At 42.6% G+C, this 25121-nt stretch overlaps 1 protein-coding gene across 1 annotated transcript in view; it reads right to left on the bottom strand.

Moving 5' to 3' along the window:
* Positions 1-15287: 15287 nt before the first annotated feature.
* The window catches only part of LOC106599720 (tensin-3), a 78501-nt gene continuing 68667 nt past the window's right edge, over positions 15288-25121 (bottom strand). Inside the window, exons 21-26 of the mRNA XM_014191019.2 lie at positions 22063-22155; positions 21751-21828; positions 21257-21337; positions 20604-20772; positions 18089-18157; positions 15288-17960 (exon numbers count right to left, since the gene is read on the bottom strand). Of these exons, the coding sequence (XP_014046494.2) occupies positions 17786-17960; positions 18089-18157; positions 20604-20772; positions 21257-21337; positions 21751-21828; positions 22063-22155 (665 nt within the window). The 3' untranslated portion in view covers positions 15288-17785. The remainder of the gene's footprint in view (positions 17961-18088; positions 18158-20603; positions 20773-21256; positions 21338-21750; positions 21829-22062; positions 22156-25121) is intronic.

Here is a 25121-nt window from a genome sequence, read left to right as displayed (position 1 = left end):
TGTGCTAAGTAGTGCACAATGGCCATGGCAGGTGCCACCCTTTTAAGGGCACGTTCAAAATATAAGTGTGCACCAATGTTTCATAATGCACTTGTCATGAATCATGATAGGGCCAAAATTAGATACTTTGGACCAGCTATCCAGGCTCGGTGTCTGTGTGTCCAGGAAGAGTACAATGACAAAATTGAAACAGATTGGCGAGTCATGGGATGAGAAAGGTCTCCAGTGGAAGAGAGATAGGGAGTGTGTCCAGCTCCAGACTGCAGGGAATGTAGTTTGTCCTGACAACACAACACAACGATGATCGAATGGTATGTATATAGCTATTGAAATGTGTTGATGGTTTATGTTCATTCTATATACAACCATTTTAACAACAAACTAGAGTATGATACGTGGCTGTACACTGAGTGTACAAAACGTTAAGAACACCTTCCTAATATTGAGTTGCTCTCAGAACAGCTTCAATTCGTCTGGACATGGACTCTTCAAGGTGTCGAAAGCGTTCCACAGGGATGCTGGCCCATGTTGGATCCAATGCTTCTCACAGTTGTGTCAAGTTGCGCCCTTGGCAATGGGTGTGGCTGAAATAGCCGAATCCAGTCATTTCAAGGGGTGTCCACATACTTTTGTAGATATCATGTATATGTTTGCATTTTATTATTATTTTTACGATTATTTTTATTGGGATTTTTGACAATTAACAAAACAGTAGGAAATGAGTGACAGGTCCTTGGGTAGCGCTAATCGCACATGCCTTGATATCTAGTGCTGTCACTGGATGTGTACTGTAGGCGAAGTCAGGTGCAGGAGAGCAGAGTGAAGTGAACAGGCGCACACTTTATTCCGGTAAAATAGCAAAAGCACAAACAACGTGCCCAAAACACGGAACATAGACAAATGTCTGGCGCGTAACAAAATTTCCAATAGACAAAATACACGTAACACAAACAATCTTACACAAAGACATGATGGGGAACAGAGGAATAAATACATGTAGATTGATTGGGGAATGAAAACCAGGTGTGCAGGGAACAAGACAAAACAAATGGATACATGAAAAATGGAGCGGCGATGGCTAGAAAGCCGGTGACGTCGACCGCCGAACGCCGCCCAAACAAGGAGAGGAGCCGACTTCGGCGGAAGTCGTGACAGGTGCGTTACCGCTAAGCCACAACGTCAGTATTGCTGTATTAATTTAATATTTGAACCTGTAATGACCTCTGCCAGTATCTATAATCCAATGTTTGAGAGTGAACAGGTCCAACTACCAGGGATTGAAGCTCTTGCTGAGAGCCCATCCCCTGGATTCGTGTTGTACAGTACATGGCAACTCACAGTAGCTGTCCTTTATAAAATATATTAGGTGGCTACAGCTCTGGCCACATCCTCCCCCAGCTCTGATTGGTTGCTACCTACCCCAACAACCGATTAGCAGGGCCTGCCTGACTCATAAAGCTTGCACACGGTAATAATCGCTTGTAACAGTAATAAAGCAATACAGGCCCAATATGTTTACAAGAATGGAAATCTAATCAGATTTGACATACAAATGTAAATCTTAATGCCCTTTTTTTATGATTAGCAACAATGTAGTCATTTTGACAATGACACTTAAGCATCAGTATGTTTCTTGTGGTGCTTGATATGGAGAAATGCATTTCAACAGGGGAACTTTATGGAACGGGAGGGCCTGTGGAGGGTGTTTAGCTGAGGCTCTGCTAGGGGTGGAAAATTAACTGACAATTAACTGATAATGAACTGTGCTACCTCCATTTCTGCACACGGAATCTAAACACAGTTTGTTACATTTTTGGTTCATGGATGACACTGTAAGTAAATACTTTAAATACTTCTGTTATATTAAATATATGGCTGTGTATGGTAGCTGCATCCACGTAATCGCCTACAGTATAACTTGTTATGACCTCTGTAACTGTTTACAATCCACAAGGCATGTTTGAGAGTGAACAGGTCCAGCTAGCAGAGATTGAAGCTCTTCCTGACAACCCATCACCTGGATCCGAGGAGAGACCCTCTCAATGGAACAATGATCAAATGGTATGAATTACATAACTTCCGAAACCATGAACTATCCTTTTTGGGTGTAAAATGCAGCTAGATTAGGCTGATACTGGGCATTCGAGGGAATAAGCAACATTTGAATGAATTAACTTGCTGCTGGGCTCCTTTCATAGGCCTGTGCATGGAGAAATCCATATCAACTTACAATTGACAAATTTGACAGAAGCATAACACCTCACATAATTTCACCAGACATAAAAAAGAGCTACCACTGGATCATAATGGTCGCGTCACAGGACGTGTTGGTGCAGATCACCTCCCACAACAGGTCTCCAGATCAGTCCTTGAATTTCCTATGTCCATATTTGTGCCAAACACTGAAGACAAACAATACCTCAGGAACGAATTCAAAGAGCTTGTGGGATGTGTCGTTGTGAGACATTTACCACAATTTGTTAAACGGCACTTACCTCACTCTGATATAATGGCAAGGAAATCTGATATCATTATTTTAGGGCTACTGGATAAAGATGGATGACAGTCAAAAGACATGATGGGGACGATCAAAGTACTTAATGAATGTTATGTCCCATATTTTTCAATAGAAGTCGATGGTAAGACTGTTCAGACCCCGCTTGTGAAGATGACATTTACAGCTGATTAATTGACAAGACAAAATGCAGATGTGGCAATTGGATATTTGAAAAATGCCCTTACTGCCTGCTGTTGCAGACTTCCACTATGCAATGAACTTTACTGAGCTTATATACAGGGAGTTCTACAAGACAACATCCAATGGAGAATATGGGAACTCTACCAATTAAGGAACATGGTGAACAGAATAAATGTTATCTAAAGTGCAGTTGGAGACAGTTACAGGCCATGTTCAGAATTTATTAAAGATGTAACAGATGCCTCCATCATCACAGCTACACTCCGTTACTTTGGCACGGCTTCAGTGCAGGACACAATACACAGACATAGTCCACCAGAAAATGTCACATCTGCCACCGAAAGAAAACAGAAGTAGTTGATGCTCAGATGTTTGCCATAGTAGACACCTATGTCATGAACGATGACACCAGAGATGTCCACCGCCAGCCTAGTGGAGAAAAGCCAAACACGGGGCAAACAACCACAGTCGTTGAGCTGTCACTATCCTGGCTGTAGCCATCCGGCCTTCCGAAGTCAGAAACAACTGAGTCACCACGAGCAAAAAGAACACAATATATCAATTGTCGATAATCAAGCTAAAATTTAAGCCAGCTTTAAAAGAAACACTGAAAACACAGTTGATGCACTTTTCAGTTATCACAGTGGCCTGCTGAAAGTGTCACTCCTGGAAAGGAACTTTCTAGATTCTATACATGAGGGTGAAGGAGAGAGAACCTGCAGGCTGTGGAAATTCAAAAATGCTACATTCGTGACAAGCCGGGAGAACAAAATACAGCCTGGAGGGTCTGAAAGTGCAGTGATCTAGCCCTACAAAGCCTCAGTGTGTCTCTTAGACTCCGGTGGAACCGCACAGTGAATACAGGGGGTGGATCAGGAAACAACATAGCGTTGGACTTGAACAACGAACACACCATGTGCGCCCCACAAAAGACCTCATCCAATATCAAGGGGCCAATCTCCAGTTTAACATGGCACAGAAAATCAGCAGGACCATTGGAGAGCAGACAGACCTCATGCAGCGATTTGATAAAGACTGTGAGATGAAGCCAGAGTCTGGAAAACACTCAATCTCAAGTAGATCTGAGGACATCAACTATATAGTACGGTAAGTGTGCTTCTTGAAAAGAAGGTGTTTGCTTTGACACCTGGCAGGTTCTACCCAAGCTTCCAGAACTTCCAAATAGACCTGTTGCACAAATTGGACTATGAGGTACTAGTGTTGTGGATCAACATCCACAAACTGAACTTACACCGTGAGAATAACAAACATGACGAACAAGATGTGGCCTCACACCAATAGTTTACAGACAGTCTACAGCAGAGCACAGTGCAGTGGAATGCCAAACACTTGTTTCATATGCTGAAGAAAGAGTGCTGATTTTCCTCCTCTTTAGCCGGTCTGAGTTTTTTTTGGAAGGGGGTCTCTCAAGCACCTGCACATAGTCTGCATAGCACAGGAGGAGAGCGTTGGGCATGGGAAGTATGCTGTTAGAGGCTTACCGGTGGAATGTAGTCCCGCAGCCAGCCACTCAATAAAGATGGCGTGTGAAGAATGCGCTTTTTTACCGACACAGGATATTACTGTACATGTGTTTAACATACCCCGCTTTCAGAAGCAGTGTCTACCAACCACAACAGTCGGTCAAATCCTAATCCCAAGCAATTTTCCACCGTTTTAAAACGATTTGGATGATTCCGGCTATGGTTTTTAGAGCACAAGGCCTACAGCAGAATTGCCCCCATTTCCTACTGGAACCACTACTAGCAACAGAAGATGGCCCTGCAGTGGATAGCAGCCATCTAATGGACTCCTGACCAATTCTGATATCTTAACTTTTTCTGCACTTAATGGATGTGTCCCAATCCAAAGGCAGCTGCATGCTGCCTACCTGCCTCCATAGGCACATTACCTTAATAGGCAGCACTTTAACAGTAGGTAATTGCCATTTGGGACGGGATTCGAAGGCAGCATCACATGACAATGCATTCCACCGAGCAGGAGACATTTGTTTACATTGTAGCCACTGCAGCAGCATGATCAACTAGTGCTAGCAATTCAGTGAACAACTATCCCAAAATTGAAATATCTGATATAAATAACAATTTAACAAGCAACAGAATCGATCTACCCAGTGCCAGTTCATGAATAAAGTTGACACCGACCAGAATAATTATCCTACAGTATACGGTCCTCTTGCATGTTGCTTGGTCTGCAGCTCCATCGATGTGGATAGACAAGAAGCCTTGCATGCATGATACAGGATAAACATTTTTGAAATGACTAAATAAGATATTTTACAGGCTGTTTAAGAATGATTAATATCCAGAATAGTTGGGTTTTACTGTGAAGCTAATATTGCATAAGAGCTGAATGGTTTTTCTATGAGTAGCCTTACATTGTGATTAATTTATACAACTCTCATGCCCGTACATAAATTACACTGATGATCGTGATAACATGGTTTTATATTCGTTGATAACTAATATTGAAAGGTGATATGATTCAATCTACAGTATAAGAAGGCCTATGCTACTTCATCCTAATGTAAGCTACATGCATTGGATACAAATACTGGAGTGTGATAAAGGATAACATGTCCAAAATAATTATATCCTATGTGTACAAAAGTATGTGGGCACCCCTTCAAATTAGTGGATTCGGCTATTTCAGCCACACCCGTTGCTGACAGGTGTATAAAATCATGGACACAGCCATGCAATCTCCATAGACAAACATTGGCAGTAGAATGGCCTTACTGGAAAGCTCAGTGACTTTCAACATGGCACCATCATAGGATGCCATTTTTCCAACAAGTCAGTTGGTCACATTTCTGCCCTGCTAGATCTGCACCGGTTAACTGTAAGTGCTGGTAATGTGAAGAGGAAACGTAGAGGAGCAACAACGGCTCAGCCGCAAAGTGGTAGGCTGAAGCGTGTTGTGCATAAAAATCGTCTGTCCTCGGATTCAACACTCACTACCGAGTTTCAAACTGTCACTGGAAGCAACGTCAGCACAAGAACTGTTCGTTGGGAGCTTCATGAAATGCAAGCCTAAGATCACCATGCGCAATGCCAAGCTGGTGTGGTGTAAAGCTTGCCGCCATTGAACTCTGGAGCAGTGGAAACCCGTTCTCTGGAGTGATGACTCACACTTCACCATCTGGCAGTCCGACGGACGAATCTGAGTTTGGAGGGTGCCAGGAGAACACTACCTGCCCAAATGCATAGTGCCAACTGTAAAGTTTGGTGGAGGAGGGAATAATGGTCTGGGGCTGTTTTTCATGATTCGAGCTAGGCCCCTTAGTTTCCTGTGATTGAAAACAGCTTCTGGACATCAGAAGAGCAATCACTAACCTCAATTTGGACGAAAATGTATACTTCAATGAGTCGGCAGCTCTGGATGTTCTGCTTACTCTGGACCAGGCACTATTCCTCAGGACTAAAAGGGCAAGCGGTGGCAAAAGAGAGGCAGGCAAGCCGGCATCCTGATAAGACTACGTCGGCGAGCAAATAGAATGCCATTGCCCTCAGTTCTATTGGCGAACGTGCAATCACTGGAGAACAAACTGGATGAAGTCTGCTCAAGACTATCCTATCAATGGGACCTGAAAAACTGTCATCCTATGTTGCTCAGAGACGTGACTGAACAAGGACATGGATATACATCTCACTGGTTATTCTATGCATCGTCAAGACCGGACGGCAGACTTGAGTAAGACAAAGGGAGGAGGGGTGTGTCTCTTTGTTAACAACAGCTGGTGCACAATCTCTAATGCTAAGGAAGTCTCACGTTTTTGTTTGCCTGAGTTAGAATTCCTGATGATAAGCTGCATACCATACTATTAACCAAGATATATTTTTCGTAACTGTCTATTTACCACAACAAACGATGGCACTAAAACCACACTCAACGAGCAGTATAGGGCCATAAGCAAACAAGAAAATGCACATTCAGAGGTGGCGTTTCTCATGGCCGGTGATTGTAATGCGGGTAAACTGAAATCCGTTTTACCTCATTTTTACCAGCATTTGTGTTATGCAACAATAGGTGAAAAAGCTCTAGATCAACTTTATGCCACACACAAAAATGCATACAAGGCCCTCCCTCACCTTCCCTTTGGAAAATCAGACCATAACTCTATCCTCCTGATTCCTTCTGACAAGCAAAAACTCTAACAGGAAGTACCAGTGACGCGTTCAATACGGAAGTGGTCCGATGAAGTGGATGCTAAGTTACAGGACTGTTTCACTAGCACAGAATAGAATATGTTCCAGGATTCATCTGATAACATTGAGGAGTTTACCACGTCAGTCACTGGCTTCAATAATAAGTGCATCGACGACGTCATCCCCACAGTGACAGTACGTACACCAACCAGAAGCCATGGATTACAGGCAACATCTGCACTGAGATAAAGGTTAGAGTTGCAGCTTTCAGCGCTTATAAGAAATCCCGCTATGATCTCCGGCGAGTCATCAAATGAGCAAAGTGTCAACACAGGACTAAGATCGAATCCTACTACGCCGGCTCTGATGCCCTACGGATGTGGTCAAGCTTGAAAACTATCATGTATTGCAAAGGGAAATCCAGCCGCGAACTGCCCAGTGACGTTAGCCTACCAGACAAGCTTAATGCCTTCAATGTTCGCCTCAATGCATTCAACACTGAACCATCCATGAGTGCACCAGTCGTTCCGGACGAATGTGGGATTTCGCTTTCCGTAGCTAATGTGAGAAAGGTCTTTAAACAGGTTAACATTCGCAAGGCCACAGGGTTAGATGGAATACCAGGACACGTACTCAAAGCATGCACTGACCAGCTGGCAAGTGTTTTCACTGACATTTTCAACCTATCCCTGACCCGTGCCCAAGAACACCAAGGTAACTTGCCTAATGACTATCGCCCCGTAGCACACATCTATAGCCATGAAATGCTCTGAAAGGCTGGTCATGGCTCACATCAACACCATCATCCCAGACACCCTGGACCCACTCCAATTTGCATACCGCCCCAACAGATCCACAGATGACGCAATCTCTATTACACTCCACACTGCCCTCACCCACCTGGCCAAAAGGAATGATGTAAGAAAAAAGGAACCTATGTAAGAATGCTGTTCATTCACTACAGCTCAGCATTCAACGCCATAGTCCCCTCCAAGCTCAAGACTCTGGGACTGAACACCTCCCTCTGCAACTGGGATTTTGGACTTCCTGACGAGCCGCCCCCAGGCAGTGAGGGTAAGAAACAACACAACCGCCACACTGATCATCAACACGGGGGCCCCTCAAGTGTGTGTGCTGAGTCCCCTGCTGTACTCCCTGTTCACCCACGACTGCGTGGCCTCGCACAACTCCAACACCATCGTCAAGTTTGCTGATGACACAACGGTTGTAGGACTGATCACTGTTGATGATGAGGCAGCCTACAGAGAGGAGGTCAGAGACCTGTCAGTGTTGTGCCAGGACAACAACCTCTCCCTCATTGTCAGCAAAACAAAGGAGCTAATCGTGGACTACAGGAAACAAAGGGGTGAGCATGCCCCCATACACATCGATGGGGCTGTAGTGGAGCGGGTCGAGTGCTCGAAGTTCCTCAGTGTCCACATCACTAAGGAATTAACATGATCCACACACACCCACACAGTTGTGAAGAGGCACAACAGCACCTTTTCCCCCTCAGGAGGCTGAAAAGATTTGACATGGGCCCTCAGATCCTCAAAAGACACACTACTAGCCCCATTGAGATCACCTTGACTGGCTGCATCACCGCTTGGCATGGCAACTGCAAGGCCCCCGACCGCAAGGCGCTACAGAGAGTGGTGGGTACGGCCCAGTACATCACTAGGGCCGTGCTCCCTGCCATTCAGGACTTCTATACCAGGTGTTGTCAGAAGAAGGCACAAAAAATGGTCAAAGACTCCAGCCACCCAAGCCAGAGACTGTTCTCTCTGCTACCAGTGCACCAAGTCTGGAACCAACAGGATCCTGAACAGCTTCTTCCCCCAAGCCATGACTGCTAAACAAGACTGCTAAATTGCAAATCAAATGACTACCTGCTGCTGCTACTATCTATTATCTATCCTGTTCCCTAATTACTTTAATCCTACCTACAGTTGATGTTAGTTACACCAGTTTACATACACCTTAGCCAAATACATTTAAACTCAGTTTTTCACAATTCCTGACATTTGATCCTAGTATGAATTCCCTGTCTTAGGTCAGTTAGGATCACCACTTTATTTTAAGAATATGAAATGTCAGTATAATAGTACAGAGAATTATTTATTTCAGCTTTTATTTCTTTCATCACATCAGAAGTTTACATACACTCAATTAGTATTTGCTAGCATTGCCCTTAAATTGTTTAACTTGGGTCAAATGTTTCAGCTAGCCTTCCACAAGCTCACACAGTAAGTTGGGTGAATTTTGTCCCATTCCTCCTGACAGAGCTGCTGTAACTGAGTCAGGTTTGTAAGGCTCCTTGCTCGCACACACTTTTTTCAGTTCTGCCCACAAATATTCTATGGGATTGAGGTCAGGGCTTTGTGATGGCCACTCCAATACCTTGACTTTATTGTCTTTAAGCCATTTTGCCACAACTTTGGAAGTATGGCAAAATGGCTTAAGGGCAACAAAGTTAATGTATTTGGCTAAGGTGTATGTAAACTTCCAACTTCAACTGTAGCTTCCTCATTTACCTCGTATTACTGGCACCTGTTGTTTACAAAGCATGTAACAAATAAAATTGCTATTGCTGTAGGAGAGACAGCTATAGCCTACTAAGGACTACTGCTGTCAGTCGGTACCATCATCATCATCACCAACAACAGTGTCATCCTTAGGCGTACAATTTCCATAATAAATTCTTGATTCAAACAATGAGTCTTTGATAGGTGCCTGACTCTGCTTGTCTGAAGATATAATATGGACAGTCTTGGAACGAGTGTGGTGTTGTGCTGGGTGCTGTATGGGATTACTGCAGAGACAGTAAAATCCCAGGAATTTGCAAGGTGCGCCAAAGCTCACAGAGAGGAAAGCGCATAGTTAAATCAGCTAGAGGTCGACTGAGCCAAACGTGTCTGAGTTTACCCAGGAAAGGGTAGTTTGTGTGTGTGTGTGTGTGTGTGTGTGTGTGTGTGTGTGTGTGTGTGTGTGTGTGTGTGTGTGTGTGTGTGTGTGTGTGTGTGGGGGGGGTGGGGGTTGTCCTGCAGAAAGGAGACTGTAGATCACATGACATGTCTGGTACTCTCTGTTATTCTTTTCCCCGGACCAATCTCGTGACAGTCTCAGACATAGGATCATTTACTCTGTCTGAGTGCCTTTCAAATTCTCTCTCTTAAGTGAACAAAATGTATATCTCTCGTACAACTGTACAGTACAAAACTGCAGAAGAAGATAGAAACTGTTATTCTAGGTTGGTGTTGGCTCTTTCCTTGATTCCTACATTCCTACATCATATGTTATAATGTTACTGTATTTCATTGCAGATTTTTCATCCAGCCAACCATTCCCTTTCATTTCAATCTCAGACACACTACTAGTCTCAATATTCAATCCAGCTGCAACAATATCCAATCATCAGCCCAGTCCGAAGACGGAAAACAAACAGACAGACGACATACATCTATTTCGGGAGGCTCTCCCTTCCCTCCCGTCTCATTTTTGGAGCAGTCCATTCGAGTCGTGCGAGGAACAGGGACCCTGCAAGCCTGCCTGGTCCTGGTGTAGTTACAGTAGTCTGTTGTAGTCGTTCGCCCGTCTAGGAGGCCAGCCCAGGCCCAGGCCAGGATGGAAGCCCAGCCCAAGGCTTCAATTAGCCCAAAGTGATGGGGGAAGATGGAGGAGAGCATTTGTGTGTGTGTGTGTGTGTGCGTGTGTGTGTGTGTGTGTGTGTGTGTGTGTGTGTGTGTGTGTGTGTGTGTGTGTGTGTGTGTGTGTGTGTGTGTGTGTGTGTGTGTGTGTGAGCGATATGGGAAGATGGGGAATAGAGGGAGCAGCTCTCAGGACCCTACGTGATGTATTGCAGAGCTGCAAGGAAGTGAGCTGAGAGTGGTGCCGACCAGCTGCCCCGTCTTCATATGTACTGTACATCCACCCATGTATGCACACACGTGCACTGAACACTTACGGTAGCCTAGATATGTCTTATACACTTACAGTATGTGTACTTTGCATGCATGTATGCAAACATTCATGCGCACACATACGTATTTTTGCAGGAATAATCACCACACACACACACACACACACACACACACACACACACACACACACACACACACACACACACACACACACACACACACACACACACACACACACACACACACACACACACACACACACACACACACACACACACACACACACTCATACTAATGCAAATGAATTCATAGCTTCATGTGCGTAGCCTTTGTTCTGTTGGTGACTTGCAATACACGCAACCACACACGTACAGTTTTCACACAGACACACAAAGACAGTGCTCTGCTGGTGGACAATGACATGTCAGGCCCCATGCAAATCATAGGTGGTGGATGGAATAACTCCACTTGGCAGTCGTAGGCCAGTCAATGGTTCACTTATTTTAGATGTGTTGGTGGTATGTGGCTGCGAGATGTGGTGTATTGCCTACGTGGAAAGGAAAGAACCAGAGTTATAGAGTAATCTCAGTGGGGAGCTGAGAGTTTCATAAAGAGAGTTAAAGTCACCTTTGACAGCTTCGGCGATCCGCTAATTTGTTGAGCTTATTTTCTATAGGGACTCTGTTCACATCAAATATTCCTATGACTGGCTTTTGTTATGCACAGTGATGCCGAACATTACTGGGAATTTATATGTGGATTGTGCGACTCTCTTTATTTTGATACTTTATAGTTTATTCGCCATTCGTCAGCACCTCCACACAAACACATTTTTCTGGATGTGCGCCAGCTCATGTTTTGTATGGCTTTTGTTATGTGACATAAACTGCTAAAGCTACTGTGGAAAGGGAACGGTAACTTAGTCAGGAGACGGAGCTTAAACACCAAGGAAACTTTGGAGTTTAGAAAGGGAGGCAGAAGACACAGAGAGAGTGCACATCCGGGTTAAATGGCACGACCACCAAACTACCTCTGATACTAGTGGAGAGTTCTATCCTTTGGGAGGGAGCTAGAATCTCTACACGCTTACATACGTACACACACAAACACTCATTCACATGCATGTACACAGACACACACACACACACACACACACACACACACACACACACACACACACACACACACACACACACACACACACACACACACACACACACACACACACACACACACACACACACACACACACACACACACACACACACACAATCAAACTCCGACACCCTTCAGTGCACTGCTCTGCTATTCCTGCAGTGTCCACTTAATGTAAGCTCAGTCATGGCTGAGCTGGTCTATATAATAGTGGCCTGGCCTTGTTGTGACCCAGAGGGCAGTCACTCAAGTCCATACAGCGTTGGTCCCAAATGCACCCTATTCCCTATAGGCCCTGGTCGAAATGAGTGCGCAACGAAGGGAATAGGGTGCCATCTGGGACGCAAAAACAGTGTTGTTGAGGTGGCGTGTGAGTTAGAGCGAGAGACTGGTAGTGATTAGCAGTCTCTGTTGTCTGGCCTGTAACACATGCATACAGTCAGTCTAAATGGGTCACCTCCTCCACTTTTAGCACAGTCAAGTGTTACACAGCAGCAGGCCTGCAGAACTGTAGTGCCTCACCTTCAAATGACCGCAATCCATCAGATACCATCCCAGCCACCTCCCTCCTTCCTATCCTGCTATATGTTGGAACTGTTGATCCTTGTTGTTCTGTAGGCAGGTCGGCAGGGTACTGGTGAAACATCATATGGGTTTCATATGTAATGGTAAAAATGGAATCTAGGTCATTTTTGGGGGCATGGTTATTGGTTGTATATGATTAGTTAAAGCTTCTGATCTGCACCCTGCCCTTTTACATCCATACAACCTCTAGTATGTAGGGTCATGTATAATCAGACAATATCAGGACAAAGGACGCAAGTTACCACCAGGTATAAATGGGGCTACTACTAATATACTGTAGCTGCTGCAGAGTAGGGTAAATGGCCTCCAGCAACCCTACCAAGGTATTTACGTAGGCGCTGGGTGGCAAAGACGGCCCAAAATCAAACAGTGCGTGGCATTGTGCAGCGATCCAAAAATTGAACTTTCTATTTCTGCGCCCCTACCTTTGTTCTTCCTCCAAAATGGGATCTCCCCTCCCCTCCCTCCTCATCCCCTCCTCTCCTCCCTAATTAAACAACAAGTGAATGGAGGGAGGGGAGCAGGCAAGAGCAGAGTACTATAGAGAAGCTTGCCTTTGATGGCCGAAGCCTTTCATTCGAACATTGTTCCTGACACTCTAGTGGCGGGCCAAGGGCCACCACCGGCCAATCCAGACTTGAAGAGCTCCTACTCAAAACAGCCTTGTGTGAACTTGTGAAATTGTTTGGCAGAGCTGAGTTTATTATTACTGTACGTGTGACAGCCCTAATCAGTGTCTGTTACGGGCCCTTGAGCAGATCAGAAAACATCGGACAGTTGCAGTGTTTATGCCCTGCCCCGGTTGAGACTCCCCACATGAAAAAAATACTGTGGTATATTATGGAATAAATACTTTAGTCCGCAAAAACACAGCAGTGAATACTATATAGGTAGTTCAGCGGTTAGTTCAGCGCTGATGCTCTTTTATGTAACCTTTATGGAACACAATATGGTCTATACATGGCATGTAGGTTTCTCACTTATGGGTGGCACAAATTGGGATATAGGGGAGGGGAATGTGTATATGCAAATTAAATACTGTAGTATTTACTATCGTATTCTACAGGATAATACAACATTATATAGTAAGTACTACACACGATAAAGGGATACTACAGTGTGTAGTATAGTATTATAAAGTATACTACAATTTAATACAGAACTCTATAGTAAGTACTGTAGTATTCTATAGTAAACTGTAGTATTTTTTTAAATGTGGGTCATCAGTAGGGATTGGGTTTGTGTTTAGGGTCAGAAAGTAGTTTCAGAATAGTGGTGGTAGTTGAGGAATTCCTGGTCAGTATCCAGTGTACTCTGAAAAGTTATTTTCAATAAATCATTTTTCTTGGACAGTTTTTCCTAGAAGTTATTATGATACATGTTATTATTATTTTTGTACAAGAGACTACAGTATCTAATGAATGTATGTTGAATGCATTTAACCCAATATATTATGGACAACATGCTCAATACATTCTAGGAGGTCTCTCTCTCTTTCTCTCTCTCTCTCGCTCTCCAGTTTATTCTGAGACTTTACTGTCGTTATGCTGCATGTTATCCTGTACAAGAGACTATTGGATCTAATGAATTGTGACGCATTGAACCCTGTGATGGAAAGGTATGGACAACATGCTCAATACAACATCTCTCTCTCTCTGTGTATGTTTGTCTGTTAAATGAAACTTGTCTGATACTTGTCTGAAATATTGCAATTTCATAATCGCTTCTCGTAAAATGTATTGCTTCTCTGTACTTTCCCCAAATTCCCTTTTCTCTGTGGGCCAGGGAAAAATGGGACAGCTACACCTGGGCCCACACTTGCATTCTTCCCTCCCTGGGAATTCTTCACTTTCACCATCTGTCCAAGGACAATAGGGGGGAGGGAGTTCCTTCTCCTCCTCTCCTCCACTCTCCTCACACTGCAATTTGTGCCTCAGTCTCACCACCGGACCAGCCAAAGAAAGACCTGTCCAGACCTGCACCAACCAGAGAGAGCAGAGGAACATGTCCTGATTTCTCCAAGTGTTACATGACATGTTCCTGGATTGTCTTTAAGGTCCATCAACCAATAGACTGCGTTGTGACATCATCAACATTTGCACGATCTGCTGTCATAGTCATGCCAATCCAGGACCGGTACAGTTCACAAGACGATCCAGGACCGGCACAATGCACCAGACGATCCAGGACTGACACAGTGCACCAGACGATCCAGGACCGACACAGTGCACCAGACGATCCAGTACCGACACGGTGCACCAGACGATCCAGGACCGACACGGTGCACCAGACGATCCAGGACCGGCACAGTGCATAGAACAGTCCATGACTGACACAGTGCAGTGAGTGCACAAGACAATCCAGGATCGATCCAGTGCACAGATCATCTTCTAATCAATCATTCTTTTAATATTGATTTTGTGCAAGTGTGTGTGCATTCTACTGCTGTCATCTGCTCTCCTAATCTGTCACCTGTTTGATGTGAAGGTTAGCCGACTTGCTAGCCGACTTGTACTTCACCTTCCAATGCTGGTGTAGAAAATGTGTCCAGACAATGTGGTGCACATCACCTAGAGCAAGCACAACAACAACCATAGAGCTAGGTCACAAAGGATCTTACACACATGGATGTGTGTGTTACTAGCACCCTCTTCTGGTTTCCTGGCTGAAAAATAGACCATAAATGGTGCATACTGTCAAACTCAACAAATCTCCATCATATTCTCTCTCGAAAAAATAATAATAAGTGGACCAATGACATAATTTTGCCCTTTTGTTTATTCACATTCAACATTGAAAATTCCATTTCTCATATACAAATGAACTTTTTATGTCACTTGCTGCAAATCAATATGAAACATAAAAAAATATAATTATTTTTTCAAATGTGAGATAGTAAAGGTATTATGAGGTACAGACTGTAAATAATATTAGTACATCATGAGCAAAATGGAGAAAAAAATACAACTAAAATGTACACAATGAATGTATAGTATATCAACAAAGTGTATTGGAATTAGGTGGTCCCTGCCCTGATTATTTGACATTAATAAATGTGACCATTAAAAAGTTCATCTAGACAAAAATATGATTAAAAATCTGCACTTCGTTGAGCCCGCTCGATGCATTGGGTGGGCAGTGTTGACACTTTTGCACTTTTCCGTCGAGTTCAATCAAGCCCCAATGATCGCCTATTGTTCCAACACAATATTTCTTTCATAATTCCAAATGAAATATATAACACAAATGTCCTCTACTGAGTATAAAAACATTAAGGACTCCTGCTCCTTCCATGGACATAGACTGACCAGGTGAAAGCTGATGTCACTTGTTAAATCCACTTCAATCCGTGTAGATGAAGGGGAGGAGACAGTTTAAAGAAGGATTTTTTATGCCTTGAGACAATTGAGACATGGATTGTGTATCTGTGCCATTCAGAGGTTGAATGGGAAAGACAAAATATTTAAGTGCCTTTGAACGGGCTGTGGAAGTAGGTGCCAGGCGCACCAGTTTGTGTCAAGAACTGCAACGCTGCTGGGTTCATCACGCTCCACAGTTTCCTGTGTGTATCAAGAATGGTCCACCACCCAAAGGACATCCAGCCAACTTGACACAACTGTGGGAAGCATTGGAGTCAACATGGGCCAGTATCCCTATGGAATGCTTTCGACACCTTGTAGAGTCCATGCCCCAAAGAACTCAGGCTGTTCTGAGGACTAAAGGGGGTGCAACTACATTTTAATATTAATCAATACTAATGTTTGGTACACTCAGTGTACTGTATATATTTTAACACTGAGACATTTCAATATATAGTTAGTGCCAATAATATACCACCAAAAAGTCAATTTAAACACTTACTTGAGACTAGCCAAAAGGAAAAACAAACAGTAATTTATCAATTTTAAAACAATCTTCCAGACAAAGCAGTACTGAACGAAGTAGTACATGGGTTCAAAGTACATGTAATTAACAAATGATATAAAGAAATCATAGAATATATTAGGGTTTACATATATAATATTTTTCTATGGTCTGATTCATTCCAACGCTCCCCTTCCAGATCTTCACATTTTTGTGAGTTATTGTTTTGATAGTGGTTTTAATTCGCATACATATCCAGAGTTGAGCAATATCAAAATTCAAGATAAATGATTGGGATGGTGAAACATCAGTTTAGGGAAAATATTTAGATTTTTTTTTTGTTCTAACATAAAGTCAATAGATATAACTTTTCAAATAGTATATGATGCATTTACAAAAATAAAGTTTTTTGATAACATAAGGAGAAGTTATGATTTACAGTATTTTTCAGTACCATTTTTAATAGCTTGAATAATGCTTTATATAGTTTATTTATTTTTGGTTAAATATTCAACATGACAAACCCTTACATGCCAGGCTTCTATGCTTCCCTATAGTATACTATTACAACACACAGAGCATGTTGAGAATAGGAATATGTAACTAACTTGTAAAGAGTTGGGATACATAAAACTGTAAACCCTTTTGAGACAGAAATGCAAACATCTGTATTAGTTCTACAACGATACATAAAAATGAAATACACATCTTATAACGTAGCTGTTGTATATTCTCTTTTTCCTTCCAGACAAACCCTTAATAATCATCTTAAGGAAAGAGTCTGTTAGAAAATGAAGTCAAAGGAGTTTTGAGTTTTCATTCGACTCAATGAAAGATCTCATTGAGTCTCCTGTCCTGCTGATGGTCCACAGTTCCCTCTGTGTTGTAAGCAGGAGATGACTTGGATAGGTTGGGGAGTTGTAACTTGTAAGTCTTTTCATGCTTGTTATCAATTGTATAAAGGAGAGCCACACACTCTAGGAGCTCAGATGCAAAAATATTTATGTCCAACGTTTCGACAGACAAGTGATGGAGTGCTGCCCTGATGAAGACAGCTTGTCTGTCGAAACATTGGACATAAATATTTTTGCATCTGAGCTCCTAGAGTGTGTGGCTCTCCTTTATTTTTGAAGTGTTCTACTCCGCTAGCCAGCACCTCGCCTAAATAGGTGTGGGTTTCTTTTGCCTCTAGATTATTCTGTCATCAATTGTATCCCATTCTTAGGTAGTGTAACCATAGAAATAGTATCTCGCAAAACCCATTCTAGTTCTGTGGATGGAACTCTGTTCCACTGCCTGTCCAAGTCCTGGCTCATAACCTTCAGGTTGAGGGTTGTACGGTTTTAAGTTTTAGAAACAGCCCCACTAGCCAATTAGCTAGCAGCGTTGCAGGGCTACTTGGTCTTCTGGAAGCCAATCATCACCTTGGAGACGAAGTTGACGATGGCGCTGGCGGGCTGCTCGGGGTCATGCTCGGCGAACAGGTGGCACACGTTGTCCTGCCCGCTGCCCGTCTTCCTCGCCACAAAGCCAAAGATCTTTGCTGAAGTGCAGCCATCTTTTTTCCACCTAAGAATGGATGGGGAAAAGAACACAGAAATAACAAACAAGGCATCATACAGACAGTGTAAGCTGATTACATTTTCACCACAGTACCTTTATTTCAAATGATGTTAATTCTGGCATATTTTACTCACTTCCGATCTTGAGGGTCCAATGCACAGAAGATGACAGTGTTCACTGCATAATGCCTTCTGAAGAACAACCTGGTAAGAGGAGAAGAGAACCTGGGTAAAAGAGAAATACATAGTACAACTGTGTATATATGCAGTACCAGTCAAAAGTTTGGACACCTACTCATTCAAGGATTTTTCTTTATTTTCTACATTGTAGAATAATAGTGAAGACATGAACACTATGAAATAACACACATGGAATCATGTAGTGACCAAAATAGCGTTGAATCAAAATATATTTATATTTGAGATTCTTCAAAGTAGCCACCCTTTGCCTCGATGACAGTTTTGCACACTCTCGGCGTTCTCTCACCAGCTTCATGAGGTAGTCAGCTGGAATGCATTTCAATTAACAGGTGTGCATTGTTAAAAGTTAATTTGTGGAATTTCTTTCCTTCTTAATGTGTTTGATACAATCAGTTGTGTTGTGACAAGGTAGGGGTGGTACAGAACATAGCCCTATTTGGTAAAAGACCAAGACCATTAAATGGCAAGAACAGCTTAAGGTAAGGATAAGTTCATTACAGTTACCAGCCTCAGAAATTGCAGCCCAAATAAATGCTTCACAGAGTTCAAGTAACAGACACATCTCAACATCACTGTTCAAAGGAGACTGTGTGAATCAGGCCTTCATGGTCAAATTGCTGCAAAGAAACCACTACTAAAGGACACCAATAAGAAGAAGAGACTTGCTTGGGCCAAGAAACACGAGCAATAGATATTAGATCGGTGGAAATCTGTCTTTAAGTCTAATGAGTCCAAATTTGAGATTTTTGGTTCCAACCGCCGTGTCTTTGTGAGACACAGAGTAGGTGAATGGATGATCTCCTCATGCGTGGTTCCCACTGTGAAGCATGGAGGAGGTGGTGTGATGGTGTGGGGGTGTTTTGCTGGTGACACTGTCAGTGATTTATTTAGCATTCAAGGCACTCTTAACCAGCATGGCTACCACAGCATTCTGCAGGAATACACCATCCCATCTGGTTTGTGCTTAGTGAGACTATCATTTGTTTTTCAACAGGACAATGACCCAACACACCTCCAGGCTGTATAAGGACTATTTGACCAAGAAGGCGAGTGATGGAGTGCTGCATCAGATGACCTGGCCTCCACAATCACCCGACCTCAACCCAATTGAGATGGTTTGGGATGAGTTGGACCACAGAGTGAAGGAAAAGCAGCCAACAAGTGCTTAGTATACGTGGGGACTCCTTCAAGACTGTTGGAAAAGCATTCCAGGTGAAGCTGGTTGAGAGAATGCTAAGAGTGTGCAAAGCTGAATTTGTTTTTATTATAGATCCCCATTACTGGGGTCCAGCAAGATTAAGTCAGTTTATACAATTTTAAAAACATAACAATATATTCACAGGCGCCTACTACACATATATATATAATACAAAATCCATGTGTACGTGTGTGTGTGTGTGTGTATGTTATCGTGTGTGTGTGTGTGTGTGTATGCATATGTCTGTGCCTATGTTTGTGTTGCTTCACACTCCCTGCTGTTCCATAAGGTGTTTGTTTTATCTGTTTTTTAAATCTAATTTTACTGTTGCATGAGTTACTTGTAGACATGGCTGTATTTAGTACTGTGCGCCTTCCATAGTCTGTTCTGGACTTGGGGACTGTGAAGAGACCTCTTGTGGCATGTGTTGTGGGGTATGCATGTGTGTCAGACAGCTCGGATCATTCAACATGTCAATATCTCTCATAAATAAAAGTAGTGATGAAATCAATCTCTCCTCCACTTGGGGCCAGGAGAGATTGACATGCATATTATTAATATTAGCTCTCTGTGAACATCCAAGGGCCAGCTGTGCTGCCCAGTTCTGAACCAATTGCAATTTTCCTAAGTTATTTTTTTGTGGCACCTGACCACACGACTGAAGTAGTCCAGGTGCAACAAAACTAGGGCCTGTAGGACCTGCCTTGTTGATAGTGCTGTCAAGAAGGTAGAGCAGCGCCTTATCATGTACAGTCTTCTCCCCATCTTAGCTACTGTTGTATCAATATGTTTTGACTATGACAGTTTACAATCCAGGGTAACTCCAAGCAGTTTAGTCACCTCAACTTCCTCAATTTCCACATGATTTATTACAATATTTAGTTCAGGTTTAGGGTTTAGTGAATGATTTGTCATCAAGGCAAAGGGTGGCTACTTTGAAGAATCTCAAATCTCAAACATAAAATATATTTGATTTGTAGAAAATAGTACAATAAAGAAAAACCCTTGACTGAGTTGGTGTGTCCAAACTTTTGACTGGTAATGTATATATTTATATTAGCTATACAAGCATTACTAATGTGACCATGTAGGTGTGCCTCACTGTCTGTCTGTCTGTCTGTCTGTCTGTCTGTCTGTCTGTCTGTCTGTCTGTCTGTCTGTCTGTCTGTCTGTCTGTCTGTCTGTCTGTCTGTCTGTCTGTCTGTCTGTCTGTCTGTCTGTCTGTCTGTCTGTGTATTCCCCATGACTCACTTCCTCTGGTTGTCGGTGAGGGTGATTCCCTGTGAGGAGACTTTCAAGTGGACCACGGTGGAGGTGGGCAGGGGGTCTGAGCCCAATGTTACACTGGTGGCCTTCTGCACAGCCTGGTACCCTGTCAGAGACTCCATCTCCACTGAGCCCAGGAACCACACATTACATGCTGCAGAGAAACACACGTTACACACAGATACAAACACACACTACACAATGAACACAGACTGGAACCACACATTACACACTGCAAGGACACAGGAGAGAGGCGCTAACACAACATGTTATATACACAATCCCTTAGGAACAGAAGTTGTTGTTGAGGCTTACCCAATACTTATTTAGCCTTTAATATACTCCCCAATGATTAGCCTAATAGTCATACACCTGTTTAATCATGTGCTTAAATATGTGGTTAGTAAAGGGATTTAAAGGGGTACTTTGGGATTTTGGCAATGAGGCCCTTTATCTACTTCCCCAGTCATATGAACTTGTGGATACCATTTCTATCTCTCTGTGTCTAGTCTGAAGGAAGCTACAGGTCGTTTTCAAGCGGCACACAGAGACATAAAAATGGTATCCACAAATTAATCTGACTGAAGTAGATAAAGGACCACATTGCCAAAATCCCGAAGTGTCCCTTTAAGCCCTACCTGCTCCTTGTTTAAGGAGCTCAGCAGCAGAGTTGGAGACAGATTGTGTAGCAGTATTCTCCACCACGTCTTCAAGAGGATCTACCAACATAGAAAAAAAAGTATTTTTTGTATATGACGTAAAAGTAAGATGTTTGAAATGAAGAATGGGAGGCAGTGACATAACTGAATTAAAATAAATCTGATTAAACTCTCCCTTCCTCTCTCTATCGACCCTCTGTCACTGATGACATTGGTTTATGGCTACCACGTAAAGGCAATTCATCTAAGTTGACATGAGTTGCATGCACAGGCTTATAAATCACATCATATAATTCGAAACTGCCCTGCAATTTCCAGCCCTGCCACATTTAGTTACACAGAGAGGAGAGAGACTAGTGTTCATTAAATTGATTTGGCAGAGGACACAGTTATGTTTTATAAAACTAAACCATGTTTACCTTGTTACTGTAACACAATGTTGTGTATAAGGACGTAGAGATTTGGCACCTTACCTCTGTCAGGTATGATGAGTTTGCAGGGCAGAGCCATGGGAGTAATGGAGTGCTGACATACCAACGCAGTTAAACTACCTGTAAAACAAAAACAACTGTAACCATCATATTACTTCAAAGAGGATTTCATATTAGCTATGAACATCATCGTAAGAGCTGAAGCAGACTTGCAATCACTATCCAGTAGAGGGCACACAGGAACGTTCTGCTTTTTTTTTATCAGTACAGAGAGTAACCAGCAGGGGTCACCATTGTGTTATCACTATCCTCAAAAGGGTATGATAAAACATGTGCTACAGTAGACACACTCACCAAAGTAGGGCTCATTGGGACAGCCCTTCAACCGAACTCCTTTCTGTGTACACTCAATCAGGAAGTGACGGACCAGCTCATTGGACAGATCACCTTCAATCATAGAGTGAGCGAGAGATAACATTATTATACACAAGAATGCTATAAATGCTCATACATGCCTATAACACGTTATAACGCATTATACCTGTTGACTGTAAGTTAAGAGTTAGCGGATTCTCAGTTATCTTACCCCTGTTAACTCCTAACCTGAATTCTAAGAGTTACATACATCTTATCCAATCAGAGCTGAGATTAGCGCTATTATGATTTAACAGTGTTTCTGAGGGGCGTGACGAGTGTGTATCTGAGGAATGTCCTCCCATAGAAAAGCCTTCTCCTGGAGCTGGCTTGGGTTTCAACCTCTTAAGAAGTCACAATGCTCGGAAAGGGACTGTGTCATGATGTCCCTACAGGTGCCAGCCTGCTGTGAGTGAGGGGGCTGCCGACCCCGTGTGGAAGAGAAAGGGAGGAGTTAGGGCTTAGTGGGCTGTGCTCTGGGCTGGGCATAGGGACACCAGTGTCTTACAGGAATCCTACCCATTTTTTTCCATCAGCACCCCTTTTATTTCTTTCCCCAAATAAATAATGATTGTGGACTATGGGGGAGGAGGAGTGGTTGGAGCACGCCCCCATCCACATCGACGGGGTGGCAGTGGAGCAGGTAGACAGCTTCAAGTTCCTCGGTGTCCAAATCACTAAAGACTTAGAATGGTCAATCTTTGCAGTCTCTATGCACAATCACAGGGCTCTACACACTCACACACACTGTCACTCCAACACAAACCCTCACTCCATTTTTTGCTCACTCACACATACATTTATACGGACTCTACACACCCGCACACCTACTGAATTACAAGCTGCTGCTACTCTGTTTATCTTATATCCTGTTGCCTAGTCACCTTACCCCATACATATTTACCTCCATCCCTGCACATTGTAAATATTTGATATATTTCCTGTATATATTATGATTACTTACTCAATTGTGTATTTCGTATTTCCTATTCTTATTTCTAGTGTGTTTTTTTCTCAGGACCTCAGACTGGAGCGAAGGTTCACCTTCCAAATGGACAACGACCCTAAGCACACAGCCAAGACAACGCAGGAGTGGCTTCGGGACAAGTCTCTGAATTTCTTTGAGTGGCCCAGCCAGAACCCGGACTTGAACCCGATCGAACATCTCTGGAGCGACCTGAAAATAGCTGTGCAGCGACGCTCCCCATCCAACCTGACAGAGAGCAATGGGAGAAACTCCCCAAATACAGGTGTGCCAAGCTTGTAGTGTCATACCCAGGAAGAGTCAAGGCTGTAATCGCTGCCAAAGGTGCTTCAACAAAGTACTGAGTAAAGGGTCTGAATACTTATGTAAATATGATATTTCAGTTTTTGCTTTGTCATTATGGGGTATTGTGTGTAGATTGATGAGAAGAAAAAAAAACGATTTAATCAATTTTAGAATAAGGCTGTAATTTAACAAAATGTGGAAAAAGTCAAGGGGTCTGAATTCTTTCCGATTGCACTGTATACACATACGTAGCTTACATTCTCAAGTTTTTTTCCTTCCTTTCTTTTTTCTCGTGTTTAGTTTTTAGTTATACTATTTTGATATCGAATACTGCACTGTTGGGAAGGGCTTGCAAGTTAAGCATTTCACTGTACTTGTGCATGTGAGAAACATAACTTGAAATGTATAACAAGGAATGCCATGAACAAAGCAATATATTGCTTGCCAGGTCATTTCTAAATTGAATTGAGGCAGTATTTCACGGTGCTTAATAAAACAATCTGTACTGAACATCACACAAAGTTACATTACTGTATGTAGGGCAAAAAAGTACCCCTGGAGAAAGGCCTGAAATCTGTGCAGGTTTATAAAGCCTGCTTATTCTATTGTTTGTTTTAAAGCACTAGCTGCCACATCTAAAACTACTTAACAAAGAGCACGGCTGTTTGGTTCTATCACGATGCTGCCCAGAAGAGAGACCCAAAGCTAGGAGCTTTTGAATAAACAGAGAGGGGACTATCATGTTCCCTCCATGGAGGTGAATTCAGAGAGTTGTAACAGTAGAGGGCTTTTATAGCTGTTTGGTTCCCAGGATGCTGCAACTCAGTCAGCCAATTCCATGATACCCCTGTTCTAATGGGGCCCTCTGGAACATGGAAAGGTTCTGGAAATGTGTGGAACCTGCCCGTATGTACAGATCTAGGACCAGCTTATCCTCCAACAATTCTAACCATGACCATGGATGAACACAAAATTGACCCTAGATAAGCATACACTCCCCTATGTATTTATTTGGACAGTGAAGCTAAAACTTTGAATTTGGCTCTATACTTCAGCATTTTGGATTTAAGATAAAATATTTTATATGAGGCAACAGTGTCATCTTTTAATCAAGGGTATTTTCATACATATCTGTTTTACCACACTTTATGTATCTAAGTATTTGGACAAATTCACTTATAGTGTATTACATTTAGTCAAAAGATTAGCATTTGGTCCCATATTCCTCGCAAGCATAAATATCATACCCACCCCAAAAATGCTAATCTCCCCTCTATTGGTAATGGTGAGAGCTTAGCATGTTTTGGGGGCATGATCTTTGTGCATCTGTAACTTTCTGTAACATTATTCATGATTCATTCATGATTATGTGTAATCATGGTAGCATCCACATTCATATAGAAGTGTTCAGAAACATATATTCTTATTTACAATAAAAGTTACTCCAAAATGGCACAATACATTATTTACCATTTATTTCTATTGGACACAACATAATCCGAAACACAAGCAAAACAAACTGCAAATGCATCCAACAAGTTTGTAGAGTCAAAAGCTTGATATTGTAGGCTTGGAAAATGGGAATAAATACTAAACTTTTGACTTCTTTAATACACTATAAGTGAATTTGGCCAAATACTAAAGACACCTTAAAATGGGGGGACTAGGTACATAAAGTGCTTTCATTCCTAAACGGTAAAACAGATATGTATGAAAATACCCTCAAATA

The sequence above is a fragment of the Salmo salar genome, chromosome ssa03 (genome assembly GCF_905237065.1).
Source record: "Salmo salar chromosome ssa03, Ssal_v3.1, whole genome shotgun sequence".
Lineage (NCBI taxonomy): Eukaryota > Metazoa > Chordata > Actinopteri > Salmoniformes > Salmonidae > Salmo > Salmo salar.
This window is presented reverse-complemented; position numbering and strand designations above follow the sequence as displayed.